Below are 13,594 nucleotides of genomic sequence, written 5' to 3'. Positions count from 1 at the left end.
GAACCTCAAGATCTCCAAAGGTATACCTATATCTGATAACGGATTAATATCCAAAATACATAAGGAACCCATACAACTCAATATCACAAAAACAACCAGTTAAATGGTGGGCAAAGACCCTGAATAGAGACTTTTCCAAAGAAGACATACAAATGACCAACAGGCATATGAAAAGATACTCAACATCATTCATCATCAAGTAAATATAAATCAAAACCACAATGAGATATCACCTCACACTTGGTAGGATGGCTATTATCAAAAAGACAAGAGATAACAAATACTGGCAAAGATGTAGAGAAAAGGGAAAAAATATTAGTGAGAATGTAAATTGGCACAGCCTCTATGGAAAAGAGCATAGGGTTTCCTCACAACATTAAAAAAGACTATTACATGATTCAGCAATCCCACTTCTAGGTATGTATCCAAAGGAAATAAAGTCACTATCTCAAAGAGATACCTGCACCCCCATGTTCACTGCAGCGTTATACAGTAGCCAAGATATGGAAGTAACCTAAGCATCCAGGGGCAGATGAACGAGTAAAGAAAATGTGATATATATGGACATAATGGAATATTATTCAGCCTCACAAAAGAAGAAAATCTTGCCATTTGCAATAGCATGGATAAACCTGGAAGACATTATGCTGAGAAATAAACTAGGCACAGAAAGACATTATATGATCTCACCTATATGTGAAATCTAAAAAAATAACAATAATAAAAGTCAAACTCACAGAGACAGAATGGTGGTTACCAGAAGCGAGGGTGGGCCTGGGGGGAAAGGGGAGATATTAATCAAAGGGTACAAATTTGCAGTTATAAAATGAATAAATTCAAGAGACCTAGTATATGACATGGTGACTACAGTCAATTATAATGTACTGCATACTTGAAATTTGCTAACAGAGTAGATCTCAAGTGTTCTTACCACACACACACACACACACACACACACACACACACGAAATGGTAATGATGGGAAGTGATTGATATGTTAGATTATGGTAATTTGTCAAAACATCACCTACATCTTAAATACACACAATTTTTATTTGTCAATCATACCTTAATAAAGCTGGAAAAAAATTAAATAACATCTGTGATTCATAGTATATTTCTTTTGAACAGCACTGAACTAGGATTACAGAATTCTGCTCAGGAGGCCGTGATCATAGACCTCTAAATGGCTACCAGCCAGTATAAGCAACCCCCCTCCCCGGCAGCCCCCCATCCTTGTGGTCATAAATTCAACTTGCTTATTGTGAGAATCAAATGAGTTAACATGTGCAAAGTGCAAAGAAGGAAATCTAGCAAGAACTATTATGTTAGCTATTATTATTGTTACTAGTATTTTTTGTTGTTAGTATTATTAACCAAAATTTCAAAAAGTACAATTTAGCAGAAAAACATCTTTGGCAGAAACATCAAGGAGAGTAACGCTTGGCCCAGACTAAAAATGCTCACATCACCAGCGAAAGATCAAATTGCAAAAACCTGGGGCCCCTCTGAAATCAGTTGGCCCAAGTAGGACCCTGACTAGGGTGAGGTGAGTGAGGCATTTTCCTTGGTGCAAAATTTAAGGGAGCATCGAAAAAGTCAGGACTCGAGAAATAATATCCTAATGTAATTGTTTTACTAAATCCAAATTAACGCAAAAATAAAGACAATGGCAGTATCACGGGCTTCTCACTTTGCTGCAGGCCCCAAGGATGGCTCAGAAAGATGCACAGCGACTGATCCTGCCCCTGTTAACTCACGCTTGGCCCAGTCCAGCCCAACTCGAAGTCTAAGTTCCAGAAGTGCAGCGCACCCAGGGGAATGGGGGGGGGGGGTGGGGGGTGGGGGTGTTGGACCTGGTACAGCAGTGAGGAAAGGCTTTTCGTTTTCTCACTAAATAGACCAACCCCTAAGGAAGGCGGAATCCCCAACCTGGGAGGGTGGGGGGAGGGGGGAGGAGGGGACTTGGCCCCGCTGGGCCTCGAGGCCTGCAGGTAACTCCCAGGCTGCCCCGCGGCCCTTCCCGTGAGGCACTACGGTGGCGGAGCCACAGCCAAAGCCAAAACCGAAGCCAAAGTGAGAGCCGTTGCCGCCTCCTCTGATAGCCCGCACTACTCACCTGGCCCAGAAGCGCCACCATGAGCTTTTCGTGGTATGGCGACATCTCTAGCTGGAATGCTTTGGGCTTCGGCGTCACTAGCACCCTAGACATCCTGGTGATGGTTTTGTACTTCCTGTTGGTCCTGGGCATCGGGCTGTGGGTACGTCGGGGCCCGGAGGGGAAGGCGGGGCCCTGGACCCCAGGCTGGGTTTGACCCACTCCCTGCCAGTCACCTGGTCCCCGACCTTGCATCCTGCCCCAGTATCCTGCCCCAGCCTATGCACAGCCCTTGTTGGCCGGTGGAGATCTCTCCACTCTCCCTGTTTCTACCCACTTCCTACCCTCCAGCCAAAGGTAAATAAATGCAAATCCTCAGTAATGGAGCCATATTGATTAATCGCACGTGTCCCCCCCCCCCCCAAATAAATGAGCAGGCTAAAATCCCTCCCCCGTGCTCGCTGCCTGGAACCTGAGAGGTGTTTGATAAGCAGGCGCTGTTAAGATCATGATGATGATGCTGATAATAATGACAGCTATCTCTGATTAGGCCTTTAAGTGACAGGTCTGCTGTGAGTGCTTCAAGTTCATGTCTTCACAACCCTGCTGTGAATAACATACTGTCATTCCCACTAATTCCCCAGTTGAGGAAACCGAGGCTCAAAGAATTTAAGTAACCAGGGAACGATTGGGTCCAGATTTGAACCTAGAGCTGTCTGATCTGACTCATGATCTTAATCCCTTTGCCTTGCTAGCAAAATCTCAAAGGTCACTAGTAATTTAGGGCTCTAAGTGTTCTCTTTAAATCTGAATAAAAAGCTTATTTCTTTGTACAAGCTTCTTTTAAGAGGGTGGAGACCACGTCTCCTTTATTGCCATCTGCCCACTAGAGCTTAGTACGTAAGCACTCAAAAAGGTGTCTTATAACCATGCTACCCTGGGACAGGCCTGCATTCCAGCGAAAGATCAGATGGGTATGACAGCTTTGGTTGGTGTTATGGTGTCACCCCTCCGATAAGTTGTTAACCATCAGAAGCCTCTGCCTGGCCTGCTTCACCAAGCAGGAGTATCTGGTGACTGCCACCATTCACTAAACCAATGGGAGAGTTTTCATTCTGGGTGGCCCCCACCCAGCTGAAGCTTTCATGCCCATGTGACCTTTACTTTGGGACACTTCACCAGGTTATGAGCAGGATCTTACTGTGCAGAATCTTACTGTGCCTTTCAAAATATGATCACTGGACACTCTTTTTGAGGGCTTACACTAAGTCACTATGCTGCTAGTAAGCAGATAGAGTAATGGAGACATGGTCTCCATCCTATTAAGAGAATTTTGTACCAGAAGAGAAAATATAGGCCCTTTATTCCAAACATAAAGGAGAAATCTGGGGTGTTTATCCAGATCATTCAAACTGAAGATTTTTTTTTAACTGGCCTCAGTTATGAGAAACATCCTTCTAAGTACCCAAAGACACAGGGTCTCTGAGTAATGAGTACTTATTTTTGGATCCTTCTTCTAGTGCTCTCATTGAATTGGGAAGCCCCCACCCAGTTTTGTCCCAGACTCAGTTGGGGCCTAAGTCTGGCCAAGGTCAGAGGACTGGTAAGCCATCTGGTCATTTCCTAAAGAAACCTGCTGTTCCTTCTGTTCTGGGAGCCATAAAACATACATAGTTATCCAGAATGCTCTGATCTTTTCCCTTCTTTGTATTATCTTTCCATTTGTTCTTTTGGATAATCTTATATTGTTTTTAATTAGGAAAATATTAACATGCTCATTGTAAGAGCGAAAAGATGCATAAATAAAGAATAAGTTACTATTCTCCCCCCATCCATTCCCATCCCTCTGAGATAACCATGGGTCATGTATCCCTCCCCTTTCTCAGTGCTTATCCAAACATGCAGACACACGTAGAATTTTGTGTTTTGTCTTTATAGAAGATGTGATCATATCATACACATTACTCTGCAGCCTGCCTTTTCCCCCACTTACTATGTATGGAGAGAATCCTTTAGGTCAATGGATAGAGATACAGCTTATGTTGTTATTAACTGCCTAGTAGTCCCACAAATAGATACTATCCAGCTCTTCCCTACTAATCTACACTTAGATTGTTGCCAGGTATTGGTTTTGATGCCAGATATTGTTGTGTTGGTACTTTTCATCTGTGTAGCATGGATTCCCAAAATTGGAAGTGCTGGGTCAGAAGTATACATTTATTTGAAATTTTAGTAGATATTACTAAATGCTAATCTCCAGAGCTTGTTGAGATTTACATTTTTCACAAGCAGGATATGATCATGCTCTTTCCCCCAAGACTTGCTCATTACTCTGTGTGTGTGTGTGTGTGTGTGTGTGTGTGTGTGTGTGTGTTTTGCCAGCCTGATGGGTGGACAGTGGTATGTCTTTGTAGCTTTAATTTGTACTTCCTAGACTCCTAGTGAGGTTGAGCATCTTTTTATTTGCCATTTTTTATCTGTGTTGTTTGCTTTTATCAACTTCTTTGTCATTTGACTTGCTCATCTGTTTTCCCCAAGCTGTCATTTGTCCAAACCAGTGTTTACTACTGATATTTGGGACCAGATAATTCATTGTGGGTATCTGTCCTGTGCATAATAGGATGCTTAGAAGTATCCTTGACGCCTGCCCATTCATAACCAAAAATGTAACCAGACACTGACAAATATCCCCTGAGAGGTTGGGGAAAAAAATCATCTCTGGTTGAGAGCCACTGGTCTAAACTATTAATGGTATCTTTCTGTCATTTGAGTTTTTGTTCACCTTGAAGAAGTCAACTATCTCTCTTTTCCTTTGCATCTTCTAGATTTCCTGCTTTTCTTAGGAAAGTTTTCTCCCATTCCAAATTTGTACAAATATTATCCCAAATTTTCTTCTAATAGTTTATAGTTTTTTCATATTTAAATCTCTAGAACATCTGAAAATTATTTTTATGTATGATTCAATGGATGAATCTAGCTTTATTTTCTTCCAGTTATTAAACCACCCTTTTCTTGCTGAACCAAATTGCCCACATTCACACAGATGGGACTTCTTTCTGAAAGCATTCATCAACTCCTGTCTGCTGAGTCCCCCAGGGAACTGAGAAATCAGTCTTTGCTGCTAGTGTCTTGGCTCTTACAGGATGGTAAAGGGAAAAAACTTACACTTTTTTTTTTGTTTTTGTTTTTCTCTTTTTATCAGTCTCAGCCCAGAGATCTTTGAGAAAGAGTTGGTTGTATCTTCTTCCCCCACCAGCCCGGCTGCTGTGGTGGTGTTATTATTCCAAGAAGAGAGCAGGGAGGAAGGAAGAGGCAGGGACAGGCACTTAAGCCACCTTCTCCCCAGGATCTGCTTTTCTTACTGTCTGGTCCTCTCTTTGTGGAAAGCGAGGATGCTTTTATTCTGAGAACAGATGAATTTTTTTTAAGTCCTTTTAAAAGTTTCCCAGCTGATGCTTTCCTTAAAAAGTTCAGCTCTGGGGCGCCTGGGTGGCGCAGTCGGTTAAGCGTCCGAGGTCAGCCAGGTCACGATCTCGCGGTCGGGGAGTTCGAGCCCCGCTCAGGCTCTGGGCTGATGGCTCGGAGCCTGGAGCCTGCTTCTGATTCTGTGTCTCCCTCTCTCTCTGCCCCTCCCCCCTTCAAGCTCTGTCTCTCTCTGTCTCAAAAATAAATAAACATTGAAAAAAGTTCAGCTCTGCACGTAGTAGGCCCTTGGTAAATATTTAGTGACTAGATGAGGTGAGACTAACCTAATTTGTCTGATTTGGAGAGTTGTTTCTTTGGTTTGAGGCTTTATGATGTGAGGAAATTGCATTATAATATAGATACCTCAGATGGCAGGATTTTTTTAAATGTTTATTTATTTATTTATTTTGAGAGAGAGAGAAAGCAGGGGAGGGACAGAGAGAGAGGGAGAGAGAGAGAATTCCAAGCAGGCTCCATGCCCAGCAGGACTCGATCCTAGGAACTGTGAGATCATGGCCTGAGCTGAAATCAAGAGTCAAGATGCTTGACCAACTGAGCCACTCAGGCACCCCTCAGACGGCAGTTTTTAAGTTCACTCTTCCCACAGAAACATATTTCTGTCAATCAGCTGTCATCCTTAGGTCATGCCAGTCCTAGGCATTCCAGGAAATCCCCAGGATTGTCTTTTGGCCACATCAGAGTCTGGGAATCAGAGCTGGGGAGCCTGAGTAGAGAGGACTTGGATGTGTTGGAAGGACACCGTAATAATGGCAAAGTGACAGCTGTTCTGGAAGAAGCTGGGCACATGTTCAGGTTTGCCATTCCTCACTGATCCATACATTCACTAACCACTCATCTCCCAGACTCTGCTAGAAGCTATGACACTGGTTAACTAGTTGGGGAAAAAAATAAAGCAATATTAATTTCTCAGAAGTGTAGAGAAATGGAGATGTCCACACAACCAGAGCTAGAAGAGACTGTAGTCTCCTGCTGGGTGGCCAGAGTAACCCAGTGAGTAGGGGCTTCTATTCCTAAAAAGAAAGAAAGGGAAAATGGATTTGGGGGGGTCTCTGCTAAAGAGATTTATGCATAAGTGAAGGTGATCGTTTGAGAGATCTGTGTCTTTGGAGCAGTTTGTTTCTTGTATTCCTATTGTTCATTTGTTTTTAAGGCTATCCTGTCAAGCAGTCGTGGGACAGTAGACGACTTCTTCCTGGCTGGCCGCAATCTAGCATGGTGGCCGGTGAGTAAGGTTTGCATGTGGCAATCCGCTTAGGCGGCCACATGTTAACTTGTCTGTTACTTTAATGTAGATATCTTATACCCAAAATAATTTGAAGTTGCTAAATTGGGAAAGTCATTTCATTAGAGTTTGCTTAACTCATAAGTAGTTTCTTACCAAAATGTTTTCATTCAACTCAGTTTAATTCACTAACCATTTATTAGGTGCCTGGTATGTACAAAGCATTGTTCTAGGTTCCAGGACACAGGTGGGGAATAGACAGTCTTGCCTGCTGGAAGCCCACAATCTAGAAAGGGAGTTATATGTGTATCCAGCAAATTGCATCCCGTTACAGTGCAGGACAGCAGTGAGTCTGGTGGGAGGTGCACAGGCCAGATACTGATGAAAGGTAAACTCAGGCTTGCTGGGTGGAGGGGGTACAAGACGGGAAAGGTCTTCTAGAGGTAGGGTTATCTGAGCAGGATTTGGAGGTGGAGTAGGTGTTTACAGGTAGAGTGTGAGGGCATCCCAGGCAGAAGGAACAGCATATACCAAAGCTTGGGTATGGAACAGCATGATGCTAGATGGAGGGAGGCAGGGTAGAAACCATTTCTTGTCTTTTATGTATTATTTGTTATTCAAAGTGATTCCATCCAAGAGGAGTGCCTCAAAACCCCCACAGCAGAAGAGGCAGCTGCCTGTCCATGACCCTGTACCCAGGATAGAGTGGGTAGGAGTGCCCCAGGGAGGAGGAAGATGTGGGTCACCAGAAGGGCCCAACCTCCTAGGACCCAAGGCAAGCCTGAGCCAGTGCTGCTTTATAACTTATTATGTAAAAATAGGGGTGCCTGGGTGGCTCAGTCAGTTAAGTGTCCAACTTCAGCTCAGGTTGTGATCTCATAGCTCATGAATTCAAGCCCTGCGTGGGGCTCTGTGCTGACAGCTCGGAGCCTAAAGCCTGCTTTGGATTCTGTGTCTCCCTGTCTGTCTGCCCTTTCCCACCTCACACTCTCTTTCTCAAAAATAAACAAACATTAAAAAAAATTAACTGTAAAATGTACATGTAAAAATGTACATGCATTTCCAGCACAGGAATGTAAGGTACATTTAGAGAATTATATAAGAAGCAGGCCCTTACTCATTAATATTCTTTGCCCTCAAATGTTAACCAGTCTTATGGCAAAGATTTTTTTTTCACACTGGGGTAGCACTTCAAAGAGAGAAATCTTGTCTCAGAAGGAGAAATTTCCTTTATTCAAAGGGAAAAGGAAAGTACACTTACTCTGATGGTCCAACAACCTAGCAGAAATGGCTTTGCCTCTTAGCTGGGAGATTTGGGGAAAAGCATTTTCCTGGCATTTAACTCTCTGAATTATACTTGAATCTTCTTTTTTTTTGTAAACCTGCTTTAGAAAGAGATTGAATGCAGCAAAAAAATGTTTGCAGTGGGCCTCCTACCTTAGTTTATTTTTCTGCAGAGGATTCCAGCAACACAGCCTCTTCCTGGGCTGTGAGGCCCCCAGTCTTTTGCCTGAGCCACTTAGACCTGTAGTCATGTTTTCTGTACCTAGAGAAATGACGATCTTCTTCCCATATTGCCTCATAAAACTGACACTTCTAACGGTTTCCAAGAGACAGTAACATGCTTTGCCCTCCCAATGTTTATGTATGTTATGATTTATTAATTTCTTTGCTGTGGCTTCTCTTTTCATTGTTAGGGTTATTGCTTCATGAACAAAATATTTTATGGTGTTAGTAAAGGAAACTAAAAGAATGATTTTTGCCACTCTGGCTATCTTTTTTGTTTTATATTCTTATTAGCAGATGCCTGATGGGTATCAGCTGCTCGTGTTGAGGCCCTCCATGTGACTGACTTTTCTTTCTCTCCTTTTTTTTTTTTTTTAATTGTACATGGCTTATTCTTGTGCCCAGTTCTCAGTGCTCATCTAAGCTGGCTTGGCAGTGGTGAAACTCTGAGGCTCTTAGTCCTCCCTCCCTGTTTTGTCGTCTTGCTCTCCTCCTTTCCAGCTGCCTCCCCAGCTGCTCATGGTCAGTCTCCCCAGCTGGTTTTCCCCCATCTCCCTCGCTTCTTAGCACTGGAAGTCCCCAGGGCCCACACCTGACTGCTTCTCTCCAATCACACTCAAATACTTGGCAACTCGTCTAGCTCATGGCATTGAATACCAGTTACATGCTAACAAATCACGGGTCTCTCATGTGAACTCCAGACTCACACATGACACCTGTACTGTTTGACACTGCACTTGAGAGGCCTATCGGGTACCTCAAACTGAACAAGCCCCAAAGGGAGCCCTGGACTTCCCTCAGCAAATCTGCTTCTCTCACCACCTTTCTTTTCTCCTGAATAGCAACTCCATCTTCTGGTTGCTCTGGTTAACAAACATGGAGTCTCGTTAGATGCTTTAGTTTCTCTTGTACCCAACGTCCCAACTATTAGGAAATCCTGTGACTCGATCTAAAAAATATCTTTCAAATCTGACCACTTCCCATCAACTCTGCCTCCAGGTCCATGCTGCTATTGTCTCTCACCTGGATTAAGTATAACAGCTTGTTGAGCTCCCTCCTTCTACCTTGGCTCTTCTATATGCAATCTCAACAGAGCAGCTAAAGAGAGCCTATTAAAACTCAAGTCAGACCATGTCACTTTTCTGCTTAAAACCCTGTTGGGGTGCCTATGTCACCGAAAATGAAAGTCCAGCCCCTTACAGTGGCTGTAGAAGGGCACAGATGTCCTGTACCTCGTTACCTCTCTGACCTTGCCTCCCAGGACGCCTGTTCCCCATCTCTAGCCAGTGTCCTTGAACACCCCAGCTGTGTTTCTGCCTCAGGACCTTTGCCCCTGATGCTTTCTCTGGCTGGAGCACTCTCCCCAGAATCCCCATGGCTTATGCCCCCACCTCTTCTTCAATTCTTCTCTCAGACAGTCTACCCTGACCACCCAATTTCCCAGTACTTCCTATCCACCTCTCCAGTTTTTTTTTCCTCTATAGTATTTATTACTATCATGCTATAAAATAATCTTCTAATTTATTTTGTTTATTCTCTTTTCCCAAAAGAATGTTGGCTTCATGAGAGTAGGGATTTTTGTCTAGTTTACTCACTAATGTATCCCTAATACCTAGAACAGTGCCTGGGCATAGTTGGCAATGGACATTTATTAGTAGTTATTAAATTAACAAATGGTGCCTTTTAAAGCTATCTTTTAATTTAATAACATGCTAGCAACTTCCAACATCTGTATAAACATAGATAGGTAGATTTATTTTATATTTATATACAGTTGCATAGTGTTATATCATATGGACATTCCACCATTTAAATACCATATTATTGGGCAAATTAGACTGTATATAGTTTTTAACTATTATGGTAAATGTAGTGAACATTCTTAATAATAAAAATAACTACTATTATTTGAGTATTTATTATGTGCCACTTCTAAGACTTTTTTGCCTTACAATTGTCCCTGTTAAGGTATTTGATATCTGTATGTTCTCAACGATGGCTTATTAGTGCATTTTACCTTGTAAAAGGTAGTTCTATAAGGTAACTATAAAGTTACTTTAAAAAAAATTTTTTATTATTATGTTTATTTATGAGGAGGGGTAGAAAGAGAGGGAGGGGGAGAGAGAGAGAGAGAGAGAGAGAGAGAGAGAGAATCCCAAGCAGACTGCACCGCCAGCACAGAGCCCGACGTGGGGCTTGAACCCATGAATCTGAGCCAAAATCAAGAGTGGATGCCTAACTGACTGAGCCCCCAGGGGCCCCTAATGCTTTTGATCTTGAATACTACTTTATCTTATGTCAATATTGTCAGTGATGAGATGTTTGTTTTTACCTAAAAGGCTTCATTATTTTCAACCTCTCTTGATTATTTAGTTTAAAATCTATCTCATGTCAAAGGCATCATAATTGGATTTTTGTTTTGAATGGAGTGGCTATCTCTACTCAATTAAAAAGCTGTTATTGGTTTAGGAGGGATTTTGCTCATTTAAATACCTCTAGGAATTTTTTCTTTTGAAAGTAACAGATGTTGATTGTAAAAAGCCCAAAAGTTATAGTCTAAGTATAGAACTTGAAATTTTCTCCTCATTCCATCTCTATAACCATAACTCCAGAAATATTTTGTTATATATATATATATATATATATATATATATATATATATAACCAGAACCGTTCCCATGCATATATAAGCATATATCTGTGCAAGTGTAAGATGCACACATAAAATTTTAATGAGATTATATCATACATACTGCTTACCTTATTGTTTAATGAAAAGCTCCTTTATTCTTTCTGTATGCTACATTGTATTTCATCGTATTCATGCACCTTAGTATTTTAACCAATCACTTACAACCAGTTAGATTATTGATATTTTTAAATTATTTAGACAATGATGAAATTGCACTCTGCTAATATTTCTGCATTAGGGATTGCAAGTAAGTGGGTGGAGCATGTGAAATGTGGCAATGTAAGAATGGCCATTCTTTTTTCATGTTCTCTCTTCTCACTTGGCTTCTAATTTGTAGGTAGGGTGTTTGTGTAGAAGAAACATAAATGGGAATTCTGCCCAGGGAATAATCCCTTTTGAGAAAATGGAAAATGCGGTTTACATTTGTGAAAATGAATTCTTGGAGTTGGACTGATAGTTCTGCTAGGTAATCACCTTTTGATTTTCAGATAGGCGCTTCTCTTTTTGCCTCCAGTATTGGCAGTGGCCACTTCATGGGCCTGGCTGGAATAGGAGCGACTTCAGGGATTGCTATTGGGGCCTTTGAATGGAATGTAAGTAATACCTTGTGCAGCAACTAACCTCCCTCTTTATCATTGTCCAAATAAAACTCCTAAATATAAAAACTTGCTTTCTACCTCTGGTAAATATTGAAGACCTCTTAGAAGTCACAGAAGAAAAGAACCAAGTCTTTGATTTTCAAAATGATTGTGCTAGTTTTCATTCTTCTTAGTTAATGAAGTTAATGAAGAGACAGAGAATGTTTACATCCCAAGGGCCGTAGGTATACAATGAACAAAGAACTTTTAGGAGACCATCCCGGGAGGAAAAAGAGAAAAGACCATATTAACATTTAAATATATGTGTACATACATATTTATGTGTAGATATACATACAGATATATATGTGTATATGTGTAAACACACAGATATATGTGTCTATATGTGCATGTATGTGTGTATGTATATGCATGTGTATATTTGAAGTATGTATTCAGAATGGGCTCAACTGTGCTCTTCAGGATATTCAACTAATTACTACAAAACTCCTAAACGACCTCCTAAGAATACCAGGTTTGAACCATAAAACCTATTAAATGGATTATTTATTTAATCTGTGGGATATATTTGTTGTAGAACATAGAATTTGTTCGCCTAAATATAAGTGAATTTATAAGTCTTGTGCTTATTAACTTATTTCTGTATAAGCCATCTGACTTTTCTGGGTAAATCAGAAAGCTCCCTACTTTCTGAATCTCATCTTTCTCCTTATAGACAACAAAAATAAAGGACACTTCTAGCAGATTCAATTTCAAACCTAGCAAAAAGCCTTGGCCTTTACCACCATTTACTTCTCAGAATTTACTAGCATCTCCTTTATAAATTCAACTTACCTTACCCCTTCTTTGTAAGAAAGCCAGAGCCAAATTTATTACTTATTTTCAATAACTTGTATGAAATTTTGGTAGAGTTTCTCCCTCATTTCTCTGAATGGTTTCTGGTACTTCTTTTTTTTTTTTTTTTTTTTTAACTATCTTCTCTATATAAGCCACCTTTGTTCCTCTCTGGAAGTAGACAAACAATATTAAAAATAAATACCTTGAGAACTGGCTCAGTTAAACCTCCCCCTCCCCCTCCCCCCCCGCCCCCCAAATTAAGAAGGCACTCTTTCATAGGCAAAGATCAAGTGCCTGTAAGTAGTTTATTGTACTAGAAGGTGCGCGCTTGGGCTGTTGTTTATAAGGTTCCCCAGTACTGATACATTTGTTAGACTCAAAACAGAAGCCACTAAGGGGCGCCTGGGTGGCGCAGTCGGTTGAGCGTCCGACTTCAGCCAGGTCACGATCTCGCGGTCCGTGAGTTCGAGCCCCGCGTCGGGCTCTGGGCTGATGGCTCAGAGCCTGGAGCCTGTTTCTGATTCTGTGTCTCCCTCTCTCTCTGCCCCTCCCCCGTTCATGCTCTGTCTCTCTCTGTCCCAAAAATAAATAAACGTTGAAAAAAAAAAAAAAAAAAAAAAAACAGAAGTCACTAAGCTTGCATCTCATTTAAGAGCTTGCCCTAGATGGAACCCTAATGTAACTCTCTTTCTTGGTTTCAGGCTCCGTTTCTGCTGTGTGTTCTTGGTTGGATATTTTCTCCTATTTACATTAAGGCTGGGGTGAGTAGCCATTATCAGTTACTCTGTTCTCTATAGTATTTTTTCTTACAAATATTTCATGTGTACATAAACATATCCTGGAGGCAAGTTAAACTTCTCAGTCTTTTGATCGTTTTACTGACTTCCCTAAACCCTGAGAAATGCCTGAAATAACATCACTCGGCCTTGGGTACACAGATGCTGGTAATTGCCTGCTGTTTCCCTCTGGACCTTATTCAAGGGTTCACTTTTTAGGGCTTTTACAGAAAACGTTTGAAAACTTTATCTAAAAATAAGACCTAAATAAATGAAACGAACAACTATGTTAATTACTAGAAGACAATATCCTAAAAATGTTAGTTCTCTCCAAATTAGTCTGTGCTGGGAATGAGATTCCAAACAGAATTTTTTTAG

At 41.3% G+C, this 13,594-nt stretch overlaps 1 protein-coding gene across 4 annotated transcripts in view; it reads left to right on the top strand.

Moving 5' to 3' along the window:
* Positions 1-2,008: 2,008 nt before the first annotated feature.
* Positions 2,009-13,594, top strand: part of LOC101091563 (sodium/glucose cotransporter 1-like) — a 57,922-nt gene continuing 46,336 nt past the window's right edge. The window contains exons 1-4 of one of the 4 annotated variants that reach the window (XM_045042328.1): positions 2,010-2,261; positions 6,735-6,806; positions 11,493-11,597; positions 13,142-13,201. In XM_045042328.1, coding sequence (XP_044898263.1) covers positions 2,139-2,261; positions 6,735-6,806; positions 11,493-11,597; positions 13,142-13,201 — 360 coding nt within the window. In that variant the 5' untranslated portion in view covers positions 2,010-2,138. Of the gene's footprint in view, positions 2,262-3,625; positions 3,702-6,734; positions 6,807-11,492; positions 11,598-13,141; positions 13,202-13,594 lie in introns of those variants that run through there. The other 3 variants (XM_045042331.1, XM_045042329.1, XM_045042330.1) reach the window with 3 other exon arrangements.

Source organism: Felis catus, chromosome D3 (genome assembly GCF_018350175.1).
Source record: "Felis catus isolate Fca126 chromosome D3, F.catus_Fca126_mat1.0, whole genome shotgun sequence".
In the NCBI taxonomy this organism is placed as follows: Eukaryota; Metazoa; Chordata; class Mammalia; order Carnivora; family Felidae; genus Felis; species Felis catus.
This window is presented reverse-complemented; position numbering and strand designations above follow the sequence as displayed.